This window comes from Cystoisospora suis (assembly GCF_002600585.1).
Source record: "Cystoisospora suis strain Wien I chromosome Unknown contig_2400, whole genome shotgun sequence".
Lineage (NCBI taxonomy): Eukaryota > Apicomplexa > Conoidasida > Eucoccidiorida > Sarcocystidae > Cystoisospora > Cystoisospora suis.
This window is the reverse complement of record NW_027155199.1, coordinates 720-25487: the sequence shown is the minus strand read 5'-3', so window position 1 is coordinate 25487 and position 24768 is coordinate 720. Positions and strand designations below refer to the sequence as shown.

The following is a 24768-nucleotide window of genomic DNA, read 5'->3' as shown; positions in this document are numbered from 1 at the left end:
AGAAGAAGAGAGCGACAGGGAAGGAGACAACGCAGAAGAAGAGTTCAGATCTTCAGGAGAGTGTCCTTTCTCTAGAAGTTGGGGAGGGGGGGGGATGTGGAGACTATCATGACTATGAAAGCTACTATGGCTTGATAGAGAAAGAAGAGAAGATCGGTGATCCTGTTGCCTTTGAGAAGATTCCGACGAGGTAGTGGACCTTCTTCTTCTTATCATCTCGGCTTCTTTCTCTCGTTCTTCGCGAAGTCTGTCAACTGTCAACCCTTCATCTTCCATGTGTTGGAGAGCTCGAGAAAGAAGGAGACAGGTCTCCGGGGGAAGATCTCCAGGTGTCACACAATGAACTAAACAATACGAAAAGATACTTATATACGGACGTAAATCATCGAGACTCTCTGCTTCAAGAAGATTCGTGACGTGCGTCGTAAAAAAAGGAAGTCTTCCGCTATTCAGGTGAGAAGAAGAAGAAGAGGATGGCGGCTCAGGAGAGGAAGATGACTGAGAAGGACTACAGGAAGACGAAGAAGAAGACGGAGACTGATACCCGGAGGAAATNNGAGATGGTGAAGAAGAAGACAAGCTTGCTAGACCTGTGCTCCCATTAAGACGCTGACTACTACTACTACTACCACTACTACTACTAGGGCTAGGACCTCCTCTGTGAGAGCTTGCAGATCCACCACCACCTCCTCCTCGGCTTATAGACGAAGGAGAAGAAGAAGAGGGTGAAGAGACTTCTTTCCGATGTCCATTCCTCTCCGTATGAAGAGGCTGCTTTAGATCTGTCGTCTCACATCTTTCTTCATCTTGAGAAGAAGAAGTAGGGCGAGAGGGGCTCTTCACGCTTCCTCCCTCTGATGCTCCTCTTGTCTCACTGATACCTGACAGGTCAGGAGAAGAAAGAAAAGAAGGAAAAGAGACGGAGGAGGTAGATCGAGCATGTGGAAAGAGGGAGACAGAGAGAGAGAGAGAAGAGAGAGCATAGATCAAGCAGCATGCCTACTGTTCTTTTTGGGATAGGCCTACTAAGCTACTACTCCTACTGTAGTACATACATGCCTCCCTCCCTTCTGTCTGATCTTTCCTGACCGTGCATTCGCAGTAGTTGAAGTCTCCTCTATCTCTACTTAAGATAGATAAAGAAGATAAAGACACAGAGAAAGAAGATGAGAGAGAAGAGAAAGATGCATGAAGAGGAGAAAGATGAAGAAGAGCGACTATTATAAGGTCAAGCTGATAAAGATGATATCTACAGACAACACCCACACATACACGTCTATGAATATCTAGACACATACACATATTTATTTATATTACCGAGAGACACATACACGAAGACTCGCTGCACATATATATATATATATATATGCTCTCCAGCATACTCATAGAGAGATCCTCCGAATCCTATACATATATGTATGTATATGTCTACGCTTCGACAGATCTCTTTCTTATAGGCATATATGGATAGATACCTATTAAGTATGTGTATGATGGCTATGTACATGCGTACAGATAGAGAGAGGAAGAGAGAGAGGAGGGGATAGAGGGGAATAGACAGATGTGTGTCTTAATGATGTGAGGGGTGAAGGGAAAGAAGTGCAAAGAAGAAAGAGAAACCCCCTTTCTTACCTGTCCCTCGCTGTTGCCTCGGCGAAGACGTCGTGGAGGAAGAGCACGAAGAAGAAGCTAGAGAAGAAGATGACGTCCTAGATACATCAGCAACGCTAGCACTCGCTCGTTCCACCCCCCCCTTCTCACTTGAGAGGCTCCTACATAAAAGAGAAGAGGAAGGTGACGCTAAAGAAGGAGAAGGATCTCCTGGAGAGGGACTGCTTCCCGTCATCTTAGCAGAAGTAATAGCCGTAGGAGTAGTTGAAGAAGAAGAAGGAGATGTAGACGAGGAAGGAGATGACTGACTAGGATTTCCTCCTGTCGCAGTAGGAGTAAGGGTCGAATGGGAGGTATTGCGAAGAAGATCACGTAACTCTGAGAGATAAGCGTAAAGACTTCTCTTCAGATAAAAGAAGTCTAGATTTATGGAATGGTCGACTACGTCATGACAATGAAGGGGATAAGACGTCGCATCTTCCTGATCTAGAGAAGAACGGAAGATCGGCTGAGGATTCTGACTATCAGCGTTCTTTTCTGAGGAAGAAGAGGAAGAAGAAGAAGACGGGACAGGAGCGCAAGTGTCTTGCGGGGCCTTCTCAGATGGCAACGATAGACATGGGGCCTCCTATATGATGACACAAATTATACATAGACATACATATACATACATACATATAGATACATAGACATACATATATATATACACATATATATACATACATATATGTACATACATATAGATACATACATATATATACATACGTAAACATACATACATATACATACATGCATACATATACATGCATACATATACTACATACATATACTACATACATACATGCATACATATATATACATGGGGAAATGAGATTATCTCCCCTTTCTGATAGACAGAAAACACGGACTATAGAAGCGCCTTTCAACTGTAGTTGCCCTGTCTCGCTTCTTTTCCTTGTCTACTTTTCGAGTTACTCACAGCTCGTAGATCTATCTACTGTCGGACGGCTAGCTAGCTAGCTAACTAGGAAGCGAGTCAGCTAGCTGAAAGAGACGAAGGCATATACAAAGCAAGCGACAATAGAGAGAAAGAAGACAAGACAACCGCGAGCAAGATGCTGTTGAACTCCTCCATTAAGTATGACGAGGAGCATGATAGCTAGACAGACAGAATATTTTCAATCAATGCATGCACCTATACAGCTAGCTATACAGAGACACAGGAGAGACGGGAGGAATGGACGGTATACGGGAGGACTCCAATGTTCCTATCGAAGACTGCCACACATCGCATGTCGACTCAAGAGATACTTCATAGAAATATACATCAATATACATAGATAGATACGGCTGTAATTCCATGTATATACAGAACACTCGGAAGAGAAAAAATACAAGTATCTTCAAGCATATATATATATATATATGTATATACGTATGTGCATATATACATATATATGCATATACAGCCAGTCACCTTCCTGTCTCTCAACTCGCTTTCTCTCCTTCGGGAACGAGAGAGAGAGAGACGGCTTCGTGGTTTGTCTGCGAGCTTCCATCCAAGCACACTCCACAACGATCTATACGTGCAGACACACATAAAGGCATATATATATATATATATACCGATAGACGTATATACCTAGAGATATATATATGTATAGACCTGTCGACATACATTTAGATAGATACTGAAGAAGTGAACGAAGAGCGTCTTGGAGAGGTAGGTCTCTTCAGAAGAAGCAAAGAGAAGAGAAGAGAAGAGAGAGGACTCACTTCTTTCGCTTCTGTCTTGACTATTGGAATGGGTATCGTCAAATCAGGCGATGCTGCAGAAGCTCTTAAAGTGGTGGCGGAGAGAGAAAGTCGCTGAAGTGTGTCCTCTGTCTCCGTACTATGAGCTGAGGTCATCTCTTTCTTCTCGTTCTTGTCGTCATTCCTCTTCTTCTTCTTTGTCCCTTTTTCCTCTTCTTCCTCCTCGCTGTGTGAGGAGGACGAAGCTGGAAGAGAGGCATGATGTACATGCGTCACAGTCGAGACAAGATCGAGACAAGATCGGGCCGTGTCTTCATGGGAGGATGGCGGGAGAGGAGAGGGACTCTTCTCCCGGTCAGGAATAGAGATAGAAGAAGAGACTTTCTCTCTCACTTCTTGTTGGAGTTCTTCTTCTTCTTCGTCTTCTTTGTCTCGTCTCTGGGGGAGTTTCTCACAGACAGAAATTTCTTCTTGGTCGTCTTTTCTTTGCTCTAGAAGATCAGCAGCGGGCTGGCACTCATGGGCGGCAGGGAGAGCTCCACTCCTCTCTGCGGTTGAGGATGCCTTTGATCCAAACAAAACACACAAGAAACAGAGAAATCTCGAAAAAGGAAGAAGAAGAAAAAGAAGAAGAAGAAAAAGACGACCATAACGCACACAGGAAAAAGAAGAGCGACTTGCAGATACACTTCATAGATGGAGAAAGTGGAAATACAGAGATAGACAGATGTAAGGTAGACCGAAGATAGTTAGATAGATGGAAAAGTAACTAAACATAGGAAGATTAAAGATAGATAGAGATATGCATGGTGGTCGGCATACAGATGATGAGTATAGCGACACATGAAGAAATATGGAGAGAGAGAGACGCAGATCTACCGAGGGCCTGTGTACAGAGGCCTATAGGAAAACGTATGTAGGTGGGGAAGAGCCGTAGAAATAATTTCATATACTAATAGGGAATGATAAAGATGTAGATCTTTATCTATCTATCTATCTAGCAATCTTTATCTATCTATCTATCTACCAATTCTCCTTGCGTTGTGAAAGAGGAATGCAGGCAAATGATAGAGCAAGAAAAAGCCTCTGTAGTGCTTTATACCTCTTGCCCTATTATGTGCCTGTATTCATGAAAAGGCGACGGATTAGGTCTCTATACATACATGCGTCGCCTACCACTTCTCCTCATGTATTGACTGAGAAAGAGAGAGAGATCGACCGACCATTCGAGCAAGCAGACCCCTTTACAGAGCTCGACAGACATCGCCATACTCGATACAGAAGAAAGGAATCTCTCCACAGATATGACGGTCAGACCAATCTCGTGCAGTAAGCAAGCAACAGCTGTGTGGTCGTTCTTGGGAATCGCCACGGGAGAAAGACGAAGCAATGTGAGATAGTAGGATAGAAGAAAGAGAAGGAAGGAGGATAGTGTGAGGAGATGAGACAGATTTCTTCTCTTTTTTACCGTCATCGTAGCGATTCGGATTCTCCCTTCCGTTCCTGTCTGAGTTACGAACCCGACTGAACAGGGAGAGGTTCTCCGTTGTCACCCCTGAAGGAATTCTCGTCTAGCTTTGAGAAAGATGACGCGAGAAACAAAGCGAGAAATCCACAAGAAAGTGAAGAGCGTCGACCTGTGGTTGAAACACGCCTAAGCTGAAGCGCAGAATACACACGGCTCAATTAACTAACTAACTAACGACGGGAAGAGGAGAGAGGGAGCGTCGCGAAACAAAGGAAGTTCATTCTTCCCCCGAAGAGGAGATAAAAACGATATCGAAATAGACCTTGTTAGATGGGGAGAATGGGTAGGCCTATCGGCTATGACTGAAAAGGCCGTGCTTCCCTAGAGAACTGTAGAGCCGTCCGTTGTCAGCGTCGTCGTCGTCGGTCAGCAGCGTCACTCACTGAAGAAAGAGGGGCTACTACTACTACTACCGGATGTGTTGTTCAAATGTAGATGGAAGTCTAACGAAAAGCGCACTTCGCACTTGCAGTGGGTTTTTCCTTACTGCAAACTTGATGAAAAGTGTTGTTGTAAACAGTGAAAAGAAAGCTCAGTTGTGGTCAAGCTCTCTTGGCCATTCACACGACGACAGCGCGCAACAGTGAGAGAGCCACAACGGCGTACTCCTCCTCCTCTTCCTATCTCGCTCAACTGGACTTCTATGAAGCGTGAATGAAACGAAGAATGGACAATGAGGAGCCGAGAAACAAAGTCTCAAAGATCTTTTCAAATTTCCCAACAAGAGAAGGAGTTCTACATTACTTCGCAACTTATTGTAACTCGGAAAAAGGAAGATTCCAAGGGGGTGAGCCCCCCCCTCGTTGGCGCGGGGAAGAATGACTGGCGGAGGGAGGTCCGACAACAACGACGTCTGGTGGTCAAATAGATGACTTGAATAAACGCGTCAAAGAAATGTGTGATGGACAAAAGGAAAAAGTCATCAGTGTTGTCTCCACACAAGATGAACAGATTTCATTCACCATTTCCATACAGAAAGAAACGAAAAAGCCACACGACTCACTTGGACTGACTGCCCTCCTCCATCGGCATCCCTCGATGAACAATGGCACCGCCGGCGGAAGGAGCCCTATCTCCACGACAACTACTTACTACTCAGCTGGACATGGCGCGCCGGTACTACTCCTGCTCCTCCTACCCAGTGTGAGGAGGGTTTAGAGACGGAGGCCGACGTCGACGCCGCGGACTATCGACAGTTGAGAGGAGGAGACAGTTCATTCCTTCACAGACCACATGCCGAGGAAAGAGCCGAAACAGTGTCACACGAAGTCAAGAAGACACTATAGATAAGGATGGACAAAAACAAGAGGCAAGAAAAACGACCTCATGGTCGCTCCTATCACACTGTTGACTTACTACCTCTTACTCATCATCCTCACCCGCGCTCCTACAACGATCAACCCCCCTCCGATCCTCGTCATTTTGCTCACTAGCCGTGTCCCACGGCATCTAAGCAAGCTGTTGCCCCTGGTTGCATGCGTCGTGAGGACAGCAGAAAACGAGTTGACGCTATACAAAATTGACGGCGGAGGGAAAACGAACAATCCGTAAGTTCCTTCTTGGCAACGTGTCTCTTCCATATGCAGCCTGTCCTCGCACATGAGCTATCTATCTATCCCTGTCGGGAACGGCAAAACGGGGGAACCCCCCTGTTCCTCACATGTAAGAGCTTTCCGACGAGATTCTCACGTCTAGACCGAGCGTATCAAGTTGGGTCTATAAGCCATGTGTAGACTGTCGCTAAAACGTACCACAACAGTCGTGCAGTCCTTAATCAAACTAATCTCGCCACTCCTCGCTCCAGCCAACTCATCCCATGGCACAATGACGGACCAGGCAGACTGACATCCTGCGAATCTTGTCCGCTACAACTGTTGCCATTTTCTTAGACGAAAAATCGGATCGAGGTTCGAACTCTAGAACCCGTTTCCCGGCGAACTTCCATGAAATGGGGGATCTGCCAGCCGCTGCTCGTACTGTACAGCAACAGGTGCGGTAGTAGCCGCGCAGCACGTTTTGTCGAAGAGGTACCGACAAGGAGCCACCCGTAACAGGGCCACCCTCGGAAGCAGTGATTCTAGCTGCCGAGAGAACAGTGCCCGACGACTGTCCCAGACACATGAAAACCAGAGTTACCTTCACCCGGTCAGCGGGCGCTCCCCCAGGGACTCTCCAGCCCTACTGGTCCGCTGTGGCCCCTTCGGATGGAGAGGATAATGAAGAAATAGGAGCTAGGTGCCGAGTTGCTGAAGCTACATAACACTCTTGAGTCCTCTACTGTCTAAGACCAACAGTTTCTGCCTCGAAGTCCTGCTTTCTTTTTGTAATGTCGGACTGACATCCACCACGATTACCGGGCCGCCTCCGGCTTTCCCTCCACCTCCACGGCGACTGGGACTGCAGCTGTCTGGTCTTCCGTATCGTACCTGGGTCCCCACTAGCTTTGCATACTGGGGACTTGAATGGTTAGGAAAGCGACAAGCATATCATAACAGCGGTTAGGTAAACTGAAGAAGCGTCCAATGAGGATGACCGGGTGACACGGATTATCCCCGTGACGACTTGTTTGGGAATCTCACAGGACCCGTACTGCAGGAATGGCGAAACTGAGCCTGGCGACTGTGTGCACTGTCTTTTGCCAGTAACATTGCCTGCTGGCAGCTTGGTGAGTGCGTGTTCGCCGTCTTGCAAGAGGTGACGGTAATCAGCGGTGTCCCACGGTCTTGTCGAGTCTCCCTTTCCGCGGCCTCGGCGGCTTTCCTTCCTGACGTAGCTTGTCGTGTTTATCTAGAGCACCCCTGGAAGGAGCGAAGGCAAATGCCGTAACTAAAGGTGAAACCCCGTCATGATGTGAGTCTCCGGCTAGCGTGTGGTTTTAGCCAAAGTGGAGCATTAAGTCACCCTGGTGTGCTCCATTCCGAATGAGGGTTGTGGAGGTTGGAGCCTGGGGGATGAAGTACTAAAGGAGTGAGTGTGTAGTGCTTGGCCTCGTTACCGCAGTCAAAGTGGAGGACTATCTACCAATCAGAAGCCATACCGTCTGCATCATGCGATGAAGCATAACAGACATTCAGCGACGTGGTTTAATCGTCAGTAATAGAAAAGTTGAATGGGGCGGGCGTTGTCAAAGGTTCGTAGATTTGATCTGCGACCACGAGACCGGCATAGCAGTCACCGTGGTCGCCATACCCTGACATCTCAGAACCAGGTGTCTGACAAACGGTAACTATCTCTACAGATCATCTGGGGACAACGTTGTCGCCACGGCAAGAGCCGCGCAGACGACTCCGAGGAGTGGACTCGAGGACCAACCTGCAGTCTTTCGCGACGGCCTTATATCCTCGGTGCCGTGTCTAGGCAGGAATTCAACTCGTTCAAAAGCTAGAGATGTGCTGGCTTAAAGGATAACGTGTGAGAGGACGCTGTGCGTCCGTCAGTTGCGGAGAAAGACAAAACAATGCTAGTCTTGCATGGTGTGTCACACTTCGCTCACGACCACTGTCGGGTCCTCTTGTCCAAACTGAGAACTGCTAAGAGTGAGTGAGAGAACGCAGCAACAAAAGATGACTGCATCGGCATAAAATCGCCAATCGAACCAAGTGGAGAGTAGATTGAAAGAGAATCAGGCCATGCCAAAGAAGAAGCTTGATCAGACAGGGGGGCACCTCAACATGCGGATCAGCCACATCACTCTTGACGTAGGGAAGACCGAGCCGAGACACTTGGGAGTTTCTCATCTCTCTTTCAAGAATGCTGACCCGAGTATTGGATCCTGACTTCTTTTAAGAGCAAAGCAAAGCGGCCAGCAAGCGTTTTACTTCGCAGAGGCTTCCTCAAGAGAGGTGAAAACAAATAAGTTGTCGGCGATCGAAAAGAGTTGAGTGGAACATCTTTTGATCCAGCAATGAAGGAGATCCGTGTTCTGCTTTGATTGATTCGACTAGTAATGCCTTGGGTGACTCCCCCCGTCCGGGGTACTTCCTCTTATTCAAGACAAGAAAAAGCCGAAAGTAAGTGTCTTTGTCGTTACTTTCCTTACTTCTACCTGGTACAATTACACGACTAGAACTTGCACCGCCCGTGTTACCTAAGTGCTTCTGCGTTCCTTGGATCGCGCGTGAGACCCACTAAGGCTAAGAGCCTATCTAATGTCGGCTTGCTTGGTGTCTTTCTACACCGAGGCACGCGAATGAGTCGATGGGATAGAAGTCGTTGTAGAAGCAGCCGTCACATACAAAGAAGCTGCTGCTTGCTGGCTCGCAACTTGTGGGTCATAATAGTACCCCTGAATACTGGCGCCGGAAGTCGTTGGGTCCCAATACTGCTGATAGGGGGTATCGAAGGTCCCCTGCTGCTGTGGCTGCTGTTGCTGCAATTGCTGTTGAAGCATCAGCTGCTGGTACGCCGCCGAGGCCTGTCGACAGACAAATAAAGAAAAACAAAACAAAGACAGCGAGCGGCTCCTCTACGCTCCTTTATGACTTTGAATGGTCACCACATTAACATCACCATCCCAAGATATGATCGGCCGGCCGGCCAGCCATTCAGCCTGCCTTTTTTTCCTCCTCCTTCTCCTTCACCCAAATATCGCGGTGACGCAAGGAATGAGACTAACAGCAAGGAGTTTTTTTGCCAAAGAAAAAAAAAGACCTCTATTTGCCCTCAATGTTACTCCTCAAAACACCTGTCTCTTTCCAATAGGATGAGGGAGGGAGAGGAGGGGAGCAGAAGGAGTAGAAAGAAAAAAGACGTTCCGAAGAGATACATAGATAGGTCGTTTTTCTTCGTGCTGAAGTCTTCATGCTTCAACACATATGGAAAGGACATAAGTAGGGTACCAGTCATCTTGGTCCCTCCTCGGGGGATGTTTCACAGCGATCAGCCCCATCCTCTTGCCCGGGGCTTTCCTTCCTTTCCACACCCTATTAGTGTCGATCCACACCTTTCTTCTGTCTTCCCTGTTCCCCCCCCCCTGAGAAGCTCTTCTCTCGTCACATCCCATCTTCGCCCTCTCTTTCTTTGTCGAGATCCCTGCTGCGGCACCTCCTCCTGCTGCATCTGCTGGGCTTGATAACGACGACTATTGGAGGAAATGCAAGTATCGCTTTCAGCTTCCCGAGCCCCCGTGGCAGGCCCGCTGCTAGTTAGACCTTTCCCTGCCTGTTCTTCACTACGAGACTCGGAGGAGCCGCCGCAGTCTCTATCGCTGCCTACGGTTTTAGTTTTACTGAAGTGCTTGCGAATACTCGATGACGGAGATACACAACATCGTGAACACTCCAAATCCCAGCGTGAATTGCCATGCGGACAAAGAAGGGCGGCTATACTCCATGTATGATGAGGTGAAATAGCATCGGTGGCGTTAGGAGATGACGAAGACGACGATTCTTCTCCCTCTTTGTTGTCTCGTCTCCTTACAGGTGTACTTGTTCCGCTCGGTGTTGGGAGACAACAGCCTCGAGGGTTTCCATGTGTGTGAGAGGAACGACGCCATTCTCCCCGAGGAGCATGATGTTGCGGTTCAGCTAGGTCTAATGAGGATGACGGTGACGTGCTTTTATCATTCCATTCTTCTTCGAGAAGCCTAGTTATCCCCTCAGGTTTCTCTTTTTTGTGCTGGGTGTCATCTTCCACGGCAAACTTTTCCTTTTTTCTCTCTGACATTTCATTCTTCCGATCAGGTCGCTGTCCGTGCATCCCTCCAGAGGTCACCTCTCCCCGTAGCGGTCGTTGCTGTTGTTCTTCATCGATATGTACGTTGGTAAAAGAAAGTCGACATTTTCTACACTGTGGCCCGGGACCTCCCCCGCCCTCGAGGTTGCTCTCCGGAAATAGATTGTGTACAACTTCCCCAGGGAGCCTCCATGCCCAAAGAGGCGATGTGGAACATGCAGCGGCGAGAAGAGCATGTTTCATATAGTCAGTAGCAGCCTTCACATCAGGGATGAGCTCCGGGCCAAGGACGGCATCAAGAAATCGAGTGTGTTTTGTCTCGCAAGCAAAGCACGTCAGGAGAAACCGAAGGACACAGGCGGCTTGAATAGGTGGCGGGACACTCAAGAAACATGGGTCACGGGAGCAAAGGGCTATCTGGAGTATATATAAAGGTAAAGCTGATCGGGGGCATGCGGGAAGTAGGAAAATATCATCTTCCTCACATGTCTCTTGTTTCTTCGTGAGATCGTGAAGAACAGGAGTGAGAGACATGAAGTCATCTGTGAACTTTCTTCCGATCTGTTTTGTGTCTACACATTCGATCTCTCCTTCTTGGTCTCGTAGACTTGATCCACACCACATTCTTCCTGCTGCTTCATAAGAATGGCCCCCCCCGGCATTTGATTTGTTTCTCGATGATCCTAAGAATGATGATTCCCCGGCGAATTCTGTGTGGACAAGCCGAGTGGATCTCGAGCGACTTGCCGGCAAATTGCCTCTTTTTGCGTATTCTGCTATCCATCGTGACGGGGGGATAGAGAAGTTTGTACCGTTGTTTTCAGGGGACTGAAAAGCCCCTTGATCAGGAGAAGCATCTTCTTCTACTTCATGCACTCGTACCGAGGTTGTTTTTTCTACCAGCGGCTTTTTCTTCTTTTTCTTCTTATTCTCAACTGAGCGAGTAATCGACGGCAACCACCGAGCCCCGTACTTGCGGCGATGGAGCTTACTTGCTCCGAGAAGCCATTGGAGAAAAAGAAACACATTTGCATGTGTCAGTAACCCCTCTTCTTCAATACAGCTCCATGCATACAATTCAAGCCAGCCGGTAGGAGGCCATGCTGGCGGTGGGGCTGGATGAGTGGATGCTCCTACGGATGAAGATGACGTGCGGTTGCAAGGATAGCGAGCCCCCCCCCCTTTCCCGTAAGAAGGAGTGATGCCCCGGCTATCTTTGAGCTGAAATACAATTCGATCACTACCCCCGCGATGATACAGCGCCCTACTCCCCCCAGTCGCGGCGGTCCCTGTTGTGATGCCCTGTTTGGAACCGGTGGTTGATCTTATGAAATCTTCTACGTCTTGGCCATTCAAAGTGCTGCGACAGCAGTTACAACAGCCTATACTAGGGGAATGACTAAGGAAAGAAGGACGTGTTTTCGATTGCTCCGATGGGTCAGAAGGAGACTGAAATAAACCCTCTTCACATTCCTGATGCCCTGTGACAGCCCAGAAAGGTCGTGGTGCGTGGCTATTCCTTGTAGTTCCTCCGGGGAGTGGCAGCATCTCCGCTTTCCGTCCTGCTCCGGGGGCGCTTGTAGGAGTAACGAGGGGATTTTGAGAGAGAGAAACATTTTCTTCTTTAACAAAGGCTATTGCCTCGATAACAATTCCAGCACAATCGAGATGTGGAACAACCTCGAGTTGCTTGTAGGCTATGGCAATACATACGCAAGCAAGACGGACTAGAGGCGGAAGGGGATGCTGAGAGATGGGGGAGGGCGACACGGCTGTCCAGAAGCCGTCCCTGGCTGGTACTTTTGAAGGGACCGTTGAAGTGGGGACATGACGATAAGAGACTTGTGAAGATCCTAAGAGCTGCTTGGGAATTTGCTGTGAAGATTCCAAGCTATGAGACGGGGATATCTCAATATGATACACTCCCCATAGAATACTTCGTGTCTGAGCGTCTTCAACCTCAGGAGAAAATCTTGGAGAGAACAAAGATGAAGATGAGGATGCTACTTTCTGAGAGGTGTTACGATCACCTGTCTTAGATCCCCCGCTTCCCCCGGCTACAGATTGGATGGCTCGATACTCAGGCAGGATCAATCGAGGGGGCGGTTGCCAGCTACTCCATCGCATCAATAAGAAGTGCATGAGATAGACAGAAATGTAAGCAAGCTCTTCATGGAGTCGGAGAAAAGTACAAAAACGAAAGACCCATTGCCGGCAAGCCTCATAATCTTCCAGGCTTGCCTGTAGGGCCCGTAATCCTGGGATCTTATCGGGTGTCAGTGAAGTTAATCCATCAGAAGAGCTTCGCGAGGGAGCCGTCGGATTCATCCGGACTCGATAACTTTGAGCCACAGCGTTTTTAAAATTATCATAACTGAAAGCACCAGCATGTCGATAACCTCTGCAAAACTCCGCCACGTGAATATCAAACAAAGCACTTATTGGAATGGTAGAAAATTCCCGGTTGAGAGGCGTTGTTGAAGTTGTCACAACTGCCTTGTCCCCGCCATCTTCGGTCTCTCCATCAGATGGATCTTCTTCATGCCCGCCGTCAATTGAGAGAGAATGATGATCTTCTTCTTTTTTCTCTTCTTCTTCTTCAGCTCCACTGACATCTGTCTCACGACTATCATTGGATCCTGTAAAGAACGAGCCTTTCGCGTTTTTTGTGTCAGGGGGTCTTCCTTGATTTGGCTTTGAAGAAAGTGTAGTCTCTTCGTCAACTGTCTCAACCTCCATGCCCACTCGGGTCTCATCTCGTCTATCTCCTCTTCCCGACCTATGCCTGCTGAGTGATGCTGGCTTCTCTTCAAGAAAAGCACCATGTCTACCGACTGGAGAGCGAATGAATCGCCGGGGTAAGACTCGGTTCAAAAACGCCTCTTGCTCGTCAACTTGGACAGCAAAGGCAGGAGTTCTCTTCTTCACACTGAAGCGCGATCCCCCCCGTTGTTTTTCTATCGCAGGAACTTCAAAGAATGGGGGCTGATCACCGTCACACTCGCTTAAAGCTTCAGGTATCTTTACTGACCACCACGAGTAGTCATTTGGACGAAAAGAATCCTCCTCCTCCTCACTCACGGAGTTGGGGGTGCGGCTAGGTGGTAAGCGAGCCAACTGACATGTTGCCTCTTTGGACTCGTTTTCTGAACCGGAGCGTTCATCATTCTTTTGCCTGCTTCTCCAAACACTTTCACCGTCCATTTTCTGTTCAACAAGGGGGTTTCCTGGGGGGAATTCGCTCTGTAGATCTTCCGAAACTCTTTTCCTGCTGGTTGACAGTTCCACAATACGTCTTTCTTTGCATCCATAGGGTAAGCCATGGTCTTTAGAGCGCTCATGAAGTGGCTTCTCTTCTATGGTGTCAGGTGCCTGTACACCTGGGGGGGATAGCTGGAGATCGCCGAGCAAAGGTGACTGGCTATCCTCAGTTGGATAGGAAGAGATAAAATCCCGAGGTGAGGACGAAGAAGACCAGAGAGGGACATATGAGATGGATGGAAGAAGATGAAGAATTTCGAGAGACTGGGTCTCCTCCAAGTCGAGAAGAGACGGGAGCGTCTGGGGAGTGAACAGGAGCAGCGCAGCCGCTGGGCGGAGGACGGTCGCGGAAGTTCATAGAAATGGATCGATAGATAATTAATAATAGATAGATCACAGCATGGAGATGTGCCCGTCAGAGAAGGAACAGAGTGGGACTCCATGTATACTTGAGATAACGATGACCATGAATGGAGAGAAAGAAAGACACACTGCTGTTACTTCAGTCATTCCAAGACTTCGCTTGTCTCTTATACGAAACAAAACACTTTCCGTTGGATCCCTCCCCTCAACACAATTACAGCCCCAGAGTGATTCTCAAGAAAAACAGTCCGTGTCATGAAAGAGAAGACGCATTTAGAAGCAATCTGAGCTACGATAGGAACTTTCATCTATAGCGTTGATACACACACTGGGGGGGGGGCGGGGGGTGCCCCTTCTCTCTTCCCCATTTGGTTGTATTATTACCCCCCAACTCAACACGATCATATATCGCTTGTCAGTGAGTGTCTATCGCTTCTTTTTGTCTCACCTCATAGCCGCAGTAAGCTCCTTGACCAGCCCAGCCGGCCGCGGAGACATCTCCGTACTGAACCCCCCCGGTAGCACCGAGATAGTAGCCAGAGTCTTCTGTCCCATCTGCGGTAGGCGCTTCTGATCTAAGACCTTCTGGAATGCGCTGCCGGAAGGCCTTTGGAGCGAGCCGTACCAGTTCAACTCTGTTCTCTCGCAAGAATGAGAAGGCGGATGCCTGGGACCGAGAAAGAAAAAACGGAGTAGAACTCTTGCGTGTCACCAAAAAACAGACTCAGATAGATCATTCAGAAGACTGGTAGGGGACAGTTGAATACCCCGAAGACTTCTCTTTCCGTCTTGTTCTTTGGATTCTTGCTTGAACCACCGGACAGCTTTAGACCTAATATGTAAGACTACGAGAGAATTCCTGTCTCCTATCAAACTTCAGTTCGGAGAAAAAGCGTCGGCAGTTGTGGTAGTAGCTAGCCCTCTTGGCTCTCATCATGAACTGGACGGCTGTGTGTCGTCCAAAAGAACTCCCTTATTCACTCACCGACTCCGATCTTTGAAGGGAAGATAGACTCGACATATGACTGCGGCTAGATTTCTCTTACCTTAGCATTCTGGACTTGTTCCACGGTCGGTGCGTATGTTTCAAGGAATTTCACGTGCATCTTCCAGATCTGCCATTTGTCCCACACGGTCATCTGAGAGCATTCACAACACCAGACACCCCTGAAAAGGAAAATGAGCTACTAACGACAAGGAGTTCTGCTTTTTCCGTCCTCCTTGACCAAAGAGACGTTCACTGGGCCGGACTAGCTGCGCCAAAAGAGGGTGAAGACTCCTGACCAGGTAGATAGTTAGTTGCAAGCGACACCCCTGCCATGTCTTCTTCTTCTTGGACACGTGTCTAGGCGGCTAGTGGTGAGCTAGAGGGGAAGTGACACCGCAGAGCTCTTTACCGGATTCATTGTCATGAATTTCTTTTTCAAGGGAAAAGAACAGAAGGAGAAGAAGCCTATCATACTCGACTCAATCGTTCTAAACGCAACAGTGCTGTGCTTGTCAGGTGTCGCTAAATACACCCGACTCCTGCCACTATTACATTCTCCTTCCACGCGCTCACGGCAACCGTTCTTTTCGAGGTAAAACTGGAGATCTGCGACTTGAAGGGGAGGACGCCTAAAGACAGACACTTTACAAGACATACCTCGGCGTTCTTCAATGCCTCAGCGAACACGGGGGAGACGGCCGCGAAAATACGATCGCCATCACCCATATGTTTCAGCTGAAGCAGGCGGACGAGCATCTGGAAGAGACAGACACTGGTAGGTAAGGCTTCATACGCTTTCATAAGATGACTCCTGCAAACAGACGCGCACACAACGAGGAAGAAAGCCATTCGATCATCTTCACCGGAGATTTCTGCCTGGTGACCTTCTCTGTTTTAGCAGCATTCCCCTTGGGCATACGCACATCGAAGAGAGAGAAGTAAGACTATAGCCTTTCTTCTGCATCATGAAGTGGCCGGTCCTCATATGCCAGCAAGGATCAGCGGTGCTCCTGCTTTACACAGTCAGATAGAAGGTTCCTGAGAGAGTTCTAACCGAGAGTCTCCGTCGTTGTGGATGGTAGTGAATGGGTTCTACCAGGACCCGTTGAGAAGAAAGACCTTAGGATGATTCAAGGTGGGAGTGAAGATATCATGCTGCAATCGGTGGTTCGGCCAAAAACGAAGGGAGACGGTCCCGACTTACACGGTCGATTTAAGATCTCCTTCAATATGTAGGGTGAAATTGGCTTTATGCAGATGAAGTAATTCGCAACACTGGGGATGGGCGCTAAACCGTTGAAGCCCCTCATCGTACAGCTGTAGCACTCGCTCTCTTTCCCCTCGCCGTCGTTGATAGCTAATCCATCCAAGATAGTATTTCAGGTAAGCCGGAGAGAGCGGAGGTCTGTTAGGGAGAGCAGCACAGGAGTGTTTTAAAGGACGTGACGCTTGTCGTGTCCCCCTGCCTCGCCACAACACAGGGAGTTCCTATGTTAGGCAAACTCATCGACTTTCTAAGTCCGAGAAAGGGAAGGGATGATATAGTAGATCGGTCATTTTTGCTCTTAAGTTTTGTATACCCTTCAAAATCGACTATGTCGCTCACTGACAAGGACACCCCAATCTGTGAAGACAACAGGAGGAGAACTAATCACGGGCGGTACGTCGCTCTACCTACGACTCCTAGTGTTGCTACTAAGGCATTGTGTTTCCTTCAAAGTAATGAATTCGTCAGATACTAAAGACAGTGCGCTCTTGAAAGTGATCCAGTGGAGGGAGGGGGACATACTCAAGGAGATAATTGTAAGCCTTGGTAGCATCTTCAAAACGACCCAGCTGCTCTGCCATCAAAGCATAGGCAAACGCGAGGTCGCGCCTGTTGAGAAGACAAGGAAACACACAAGAAATTCGGTCGCATCCCTCAGTCCTTCTTCTCCTCCTCCTTTCAGCACGTCCTTTAGTCTTTTCCTGCCCTGACACACGGGGGCCAAGTGAATACATGCAAATTCACAGGTGAATAGACTTAAGATCGAGAGATTAAAGATAGACTGATAGATAAATAAAACCCCAGGGAGAAACTCATACTCCCGTCGGGGTGGTAGTGTCTTTACCGATGCTTAGGCACACCTACCTGCGGCTCAAACCTCCTCTCTAGTCAAGCATGGAGCACCAAGTTATTCTAACTTTCTTTTTTGCCGTACTCTTTGCCGCATCCGATTACTCAGCCCCCGGTCGGACGCTCCAAAAAGAGAATCTCCCGCAAAGAGTCGTTAGCTAAACGCACAACTGACTTACCGTCTTTTCATGACTGTATAGGCACCCTTATAAAGGAGTTGAAGGGCTTCAGTTCGCTTTCCTTCTTCTAGCAACTGCCGGGAGAAACGTTGCCAAAACTCCAGGTAGGAAGCGCAGACTTCGAGACAACGTTTTCGGAGCATGTCTTTCCGTTCCTGGCTTCCCTGGAGTGAAATAAGCAGAAAACAAGCCATTCAATCGCTCATTCTTTCTCTGATCATTTCCATTCTCTGTCTCTGAAAGACTTCTTTCTCTCCATCCCCACCACCCCGATCAAATAAATCTCATATAGGAAAATCAGACAGAAGGAAAGGATGGAGGTCTTCGCTACAAGAGCAAAGAGAAAGAAGTTTGTGAAGGCTAAGAGAAAATATCTTTTCCTCTGGGGGAAATCGTCTCACGTTTTGATCTTCGAAATCCAAGTAGTCTCTCCATGCTTGAATTCTCTGTGGCGTGAGGGGGTCCGGGTGCCAAAACCACCGATGAACCTGAGAGTTCGCACGCCAGGCCAGAAGGACGTGACGGATGCGCTACAGAAAGATCAAATTCCACGGAGATAGCCGAAATGCTTCTCTAGAAATATAACAACTATCAGTCATGAAGGTATCTACTTAAGATGTCTTCGACCAATCAAGCTCTCTTGGGTAGCTTCATTCTTCCTTTCAATGTCCTATTCTCGAGATACATATCCTATACTCCGCTCTGTCGAGACAACTGACGCGGGGGGATTTCTCTCGCAAGAAGGTTGTCCGTGGCTGCGTAGAGTCGGGCCTCCTGCTAGACGATATACACTGGCAAGTTTGAAAGCAAAAAGAGACAAAAACCACTCCAGGGTTCAGACGGGCGCGTCTATCTGCGGTTGATACCAAGTGTCCGTGTCTCGGCAGCAAGACCCAAGTCATGAATGGAGATCTTCATCTATGACGTCTTTGCATGGAGGTGCACCGAAGGAAGTCGATTGCCGTTCTTACTCCATTCTCAAAGACCTGTCTCGCCGCGGCTTGCTCGGCAGCTTCAGCAAACAGGGCTTTACGCACTGCCCAGCAGGCCTCCTCCACGGCATTCTGGCTGGCAAGCGTGGAAACTGCGGGAACACACCCGTAACACAAAGACAGACGAAATCTCTCCACAAAATCTGGACTTCTCTGATCCTCACAACTCGGCCGGCGACACTCCATTGATAAAGACTGACTGACTTTTTTCTTTCGCGAACCACTCACTCCACTGACTCGGAAAAAGCCGACAGAAAGAGAAGATAACAACACCATCGCTTTGTTTTTCCTTTCTATGCTCCGACAGCACAAAGGCTCATCCGCTTCTTTACCTCAGCTGATGTACGCCCGAGGTGAGATACGAAGAGACGTTGAGTTCTAGAGATTTCTTCGGTTTAATTTTCATTAGCATAAAGAACGTTTACTCGTACCTTCTTTCTTTATTGCCGCACGATCTAACTTGGCAATTTCCTCGTCGGAGACAGTCTTAGTGTCTTTGTCTTTGTCCCCGCAGCTGTTCTTTTGCTCAAGGAGATTCTGATAAAGTTTTCTTAGCTCATCATCGGCAAGTAAATCCATGATTTCTAGCGGCTTGAGATCTTCATTCTCGAGGTCCTTGTCCAAAGCACCCGGGGCCGTCTTTGTGGCTGACGCCTCATCCTTCCCTAGCAGCGCTTTGAACCGATCCCACCCCAAGTCCATCGACTCGATAGGAGTAGAATGCAACTTCCGATATAACATGCGGAGCTAACAGAAGAAACAAATCAGAGAAAGGAACTAAATCCAGAAAACACCTCATCATTAGCCATTTCTCTACTGTCATCATTCCCGACACGGCGAGATGTCTATGACTTTGCCTCTATCGCGTAGTAGTTCCCCTAGGGAGTCTCTATCGAAGTCTGGCCTCTCTAGAAAGGAAGAAGAAGTGTGTTTTCAGACAGATACAAGCAACTGACAGCTCTTCGGATGATTCCGTCCGTGCAATTAAACAGGCTGGGGTCCTTCAAGGGTTTTGTTCGGTTGTCAGGGGGGGCCTTTAGCACCCATGGATGACGAAAAGAAACGGCGACCTTCGCTCCTTTCTATACTTACCCGCTCAACTGCCGCATCCCTGGTCTTGATGTGATACAATCGAAGCTCCTCCTTCTTAAGAAAATCTTCGGAGCTCTCTTCCGCTTTCTCATTGTCGTCGTGACTTTGACCGCTACTAAGAGCGATCTTCGTGCAAGCTTCACTATACTCTGCCTCCTCGAACTCTAACACCGCTTGCCATAACGGCCAAGATTTCCAGTGAAGACCTGCCTGTAAAATGAGCACATGCAGACAGGACTCCGGCCTCACTAGGGAAAATACTCGCATCGTTGCCTCTTACTTTCATCTATTCTTTTTCTTTCCCCGGGGCCAGCCTGACTCTGTGAGACCGCAGAGGGACCACAATCCCTCCTCTATGGCGTTGTGCTTGCGTACTGACATAGCTCCCGTCATGCAAGAAATCGAAAATCCTTCATCTCCATGACATGCGAAGGACGAACAAAACGGAGAAAAGTCATTTGACTCCGGAACTCGTTTTCATTCCAAGCGAGAGCGCGAAAGAAGACAATTCCGTGATGTGTCTACAGCACGCATCATGGGCACTCTCACGGATTCAGCGCCTGCCTCTGCAGACTACGACTGGCATGAGGATGAACGGATTGCTAGACATTCTGCTGAAAAATGGCGTTTTCTTTTTTCGGTTTCAACTTACGGATTCTACTGCCTGGTCGATTTTGACACGTGTTGCCTCTTTGGTAAGACTACACGCCTCCTTCGTCCATTCGAGGTATGCAACCCAGATCATAGGGTTATGCCCGACAAACTCACATGCTCTTTCCACGACCTGAACAAGAAGAGCAGCAACAGCCGTCTTTGAAAGTTACATTTTGTGCGGACGCGGCGAAAGAACGATCTCTCAGTTTTCCAGAAAGGTTTTGCTTGGACTGGAGGACTGAGTGGATGGAAGGATTGAATCTCTTTCTCTCTCGCCAACTGTAAAACTGCCTAAGAAGAGACAGTAAATCCATTGCTAAAACGTTTTCACTGCTGTCAGGGGGTGATTGGTGCTTTCTATAGTCATTGTGCATCCATCCATCCTTCATTGGAGTCGGAGCGGAAGTGCTTTTCTGTCGTTTTGTTCAGCTCACTCGCTCTGTTTCTGGCCAACTTCTCCGCTTTTCGAGGTAGAACTTCCCCAGCTTTTTCCAGTAGCCAAAAAGAAGAGGGAATTCGGCCAAAATTCTTTCAAGAGCGCATTCATAATCATCCAGGCGATCCTGAGGTTCACCACCGCCGCCGAGACAGAAGAAAAAAAGGAAAGCTCGGCTTCAGTTGTCGAGTCGAAATATTAACCCTCTCCGGTAGCCATCAGCAAACCAAGTCAGATAAGAAAGAGATAAAAAGCTTAAGATTTCGCTACTGATTACTCACTGAAGCATCAGATCAGATTGCTCATTCATAGGTGGGCTCTGTGAGACCGGTGGTCAAAGAGATTGCTAGGAACGAAAAAATGGAGCGATATGAGATGAATCTTTGTCTCTAGTCTGATTACTGACACCTCCTGGCTCTGGCGTTTTTCGAACTATACAGTTCACCCCTCCTATCGAAGAAGGATGCAGTTTGAAACCCTGCTACTCCAGCGGACTTGCTGGTAGAATCCGACGTGCCGTTGCCAAAGGTCTACTGTGCTACTTTAAGAAAGAGGAGCAGAATTCCACGCTTTCAAGCATTCGGAAATGAAACAGCAGACAGAAGTTGAAGGGTTTACTGTTGAAGCCAGGGCTGTCACAAGCTGATGAGAGGTTTCGTAGTCATGAGGATTTTGATCAACTCGCTTAAGGAGATAGCTAATTGTATCTTCATCTTGTTGCCCGAGGTCTCCTCCTTCATGATGTGTAGCTCCGTCTTCGTCACCTGAACGAACACACGCCAAGATATACATATCTTAACGTCGCCTCCTATTCCTCTGTTTCTTCCGCTATCTCACCGCCATAGGCGTACTTCCCTTACCACATCAGAGAGCCACTGACACGCAGTCACGCAGCGGTAGACACTCCTTCTTGTCTATCTCTCTATCTGTCTTTCAGCTCATCCCGATGTCGAAGAAGAGGATCTAGAAAGATCGAAAGCACTTGAAATGGTGTGTTGCTTCCCTATGAGGGGACCTTCTATGTCCATCTCAAGCAAAGAACATCGTTAGAGTAAGCTGAAGATTCCGCCGAAGTGTCTTGACCCATCAAAACTACGGTGGGGTGCCCTGCGCCTTCCGGATGAAGTGACGACGGATGAAGAACTCACCAGCAGGGCGATCATGGGATAGTCCTTCTCCTGGATCCAACCCTATTCCTTCTCTTACAGATGCCTGAGTAGACTCTGAAGCAGATTTGTGTCGTTTTTTCGCCGGATGCAGGTCAAGATGATTCGTTGCTTTCTTCGCATTCTGAGTAGTTGCAGTCTTCTCTGAACTGTCTGAAGAAGAAGAAGAATCTGCCGGCTGGCTTGTGGTTTGCTGACGAATAGAAGAGTAATATTTAGCCGCCGCCTCCCAATCTGTTGAATTCGATGGCGGTTGCGCTTGCGCCCCGGTGTATGCTGTCTGTAGGGAAAGAAAGATCCAACACACACAGACAGACACACGGCAGGTACAAAGAGGCAGATATCTATCCTGTCAGCCTGGTAAGCATGTGTGAAATGCAAGTGTAAAGACCCGGTTCTCTTTTTTTCGGAGGTTCACACCATTCAAGAGGGACGGCGAAGAGGCGAACAGATGGATCCAGAGAGACCAGAAGATGAAGAATGATGGTGAGTTGAAGAAAGAGGGATCTACGTAGACCTTCACAGAGGACGTCTTGTAAGAGAAGGAGGAGTAGTAGCTATGAATAAGAACAGAGAGAAGATTAAAGACATCTATGCAATAGACATGGTCCGAGAGTTTCTCTTGTCTCCCTGCTGCACTTTCTCCAATAGACCTAGATTGAACACATCACATTATGGAGAAGTCAAAAGACTCCTCCCTTCTCTGAGAGAGATTTTGACAACTGTTCAACCGTGATTAGCTCGTCGTCTTCTTGTTGAGATAGTGCTGCAACACAGAATTCTTCCTTTCTTCATCATGGGCATTCGATGCGAAGACGTCTGCGCCTTTCTCAACAAGTGACGCCACCCGCTCGCCTCCCTTGCCTTTCCTCTCTTTAAAACTTACAGGACAGACAAACATTTTGGAAATCTTTTTTCTTCTTCTTGTTTACTTCTCTTAGGTCACCAAGAGACACCCACTCAGTCGACCGTGCTGGATGTACCGTAGGGAGAGTGAGAGAGGTGGACGTCTGATTTACAAAAGAGAGAGCTTTTCGAGAACGCGAAAATGCTCTGTTGAAATGCCTTCAGTTCCTTCAGCGCTGGGAGAGATAGATGGATAGTCAGAGATAGATAGATAGATAGATCGATAGCACGGCAAGAAAAAAGCAGTGCTCGGTGAGAGATGAAAAGCCGAGGTGCTGAGAAGCCCTACTCACTACAACACGAGGAAAGAAAGATTCTTCTCCGTGTGTAGAAGATGAGACGGATCAACTGACTGTTTGACAATCTCAAAGAGGCAAATCAAAAAAGAAAAATGTATAGATAGGTTTCTAGTTTCTCCTTGTTTTGCAAAGAGAAAAAGAAGCTTTATGATTGACACTGGGAGAAAGTGAAAAGAGAGAAACCTGCTTTCTTCTGTACAATTCGAAACCCTGACAAGGCAGAAAGAAAAAGAAAAGAAGATTGAATGAAGCGGTGGAAGACGAAACCACCTGAAAGAAAGATCTGTCGAAACAAATCCTTGAGAATCAAACCTGTTTTTCTCTCGCCAAATTCAAGATTAAAGAATTCACACCTTACAGTCGCTTCCTAGTAAGAAGAAGAAGAACACCTCTTCAGAATTCTTCACTAGAAAAGCAAGTAAAACATCTCCACATACGTTCCTACCTGATGGATCACTAGATCACGTGACGAGGGGAGGGAAGATATAACGAATAAAGAGACGACACGAAGATAAGATGAAGGAAAACTTCATTGGCTTGCAAACAAAGAAAACCCCAAGCTGAAGAAGACTCACATACACATCAAGATAGACCCTTTCTTGATAATTCATTCTCTTGATCGATCTACTAGAGATCTCTCAAAACTTTTCTCCTCTACGTAGACGACCACCCGAGCGGTTTTTTGGGATCATCTCCCGTCGTGTGCCTTTACTGACGTTTTCATCGCTCCCTCTCTCTCTCCATGATCAATCAATCAGTCATCTAGCCAGCCACTCGCTTTCCCATCCTTCCTTCTTTTCTTCTTCTTCTCAGGTGACCCTATGTGCAGCGGGAGAATCTTGCTTTTTGGTCTTTCGCTAGATATACATGTCTACATGTATAGAAATCTATCTGGACAAGACAAAAAAAGAGGAACGGAGAGCAAGTCAGTCATATTCTTCTCTAGATTACACACTGGAGTGGACTTTCTCTCAACTTCCCCCTCCGGCTAAGTCGCTTTCACGTCTTGGACCCTATAGGGTTGATCGACCTAACAAGGTACCTCTTGAATCTGCTCCTTCCTTCGAGAGAGTTTTCTTCTAGATCATCTCTCAAGACGCATGCAGTCCGACGAAAAAAGGGGAAAAGGAAGGCATAGATCACTCGCGAGCGGGTGAAGGAGGGAGTCAGAAAGATCGTTTTCTGTTTACTCATCACGACAGACACTTCGGTAGTCGTTGTCTCGGCTGCTCTGTCTTGAAAAGATACGAATCAAGTGAGAGAAGTCGTTGTACATGTAGTAGAAGGAAGTAAAAGACTGGAGTGAATGGAGGAAGCTTCTCATGACGGAGTGTTGAAGTCCTAGTCTACGTTTCTCAAGTTTTCTTTCAATTCCAGTCACGTTCTTTCTCTTTTTCTTGCCTTCTCCGACCATCCATCTGAGAGAGAGGGATATCTGCGGGAGAAAAAGATGACTGAGAGAAAGGAAGGAGTGACTTCATGAAAAAAGAGCATTTTCTTCTCAATCTCTATTGAAGCGAAAGAGTTATTCTTCTTCCTCTCCTCTTTGTTTCTCTCCTTAAAGGGATTCCTTCCTTTCCTTCTTTCTTTCTTCCGTTGCTTCACTTCTCTCTGACTTCTCTCTTAATGAACTTTCCCGGGATCGTCTTCGGATTAAAGAAGTTACAAAGAACCGATTTTCTTCGTAAAAAGTCATCTCTCTTTCTTTCTATTTTGTTTCTTCTTCATTCTTTCCTTCTCAAACACTCA

General features: G+C 47.6%; 2 protein-coding genes across 2 annotated transcripts; both read right to left on the bottom strand.

The window, feature by feature from the left end:
• Nucleotides 1-1632: 1632 nt before the first annotated feature.
• Nucleotides 1633-6237, bottom strand: CSUI_005003 (uncharacterized protein; the record flags this gene model as incomplete). Its single annotated transcript, XM_068065184.1, has 3 exons — nt 4835-6237; nt 3388-3930; nt 1633-2239 (listed from the first exon to the last, which is right to left on the bottom strand). Coding segments are annotated over exons 1-3 (1155 nt in total), but the record flags the coding sequence as incomplete, so codon positions are not given.
• A 2127-nt stretch (nt 6238-8364) lies between these two features.
• On the bottom strand, nt 8365-24579 carry CSUI_005002 (prpf39 related). The gene is made up of 17 exons (XM_068065183.1): nt 22701-24579; nt 21797-22094; nt 21267-21412; nt 20647-20775; nt 20211-20342; nt 19559-19768; nt 18898-19213; nt 18446-18558; nt 17876-17962; nt 17475-17638; nt 16969-17055; nt 16384-16584; nt 15837-15990; nt 15238-15330; nt 14640-14858; nt 9938-14128; nt 8365-9308 (listed from the first exon to the last, which is right to left on the bottom strand). The coding sequence occupies exons 1-17, from the start codon at nt 22713-22715 to the stop codon at nt 9066-9068; spliced, it is 6798 nt and encodes a 2265-aa protein (XP_067922838.1). The 5' UTR covers nt 22716-24579; the 3' UTR covers nt 8365-9065.
• Nucleotides 24580-24768: the final 189 nt, after the last annotated feature.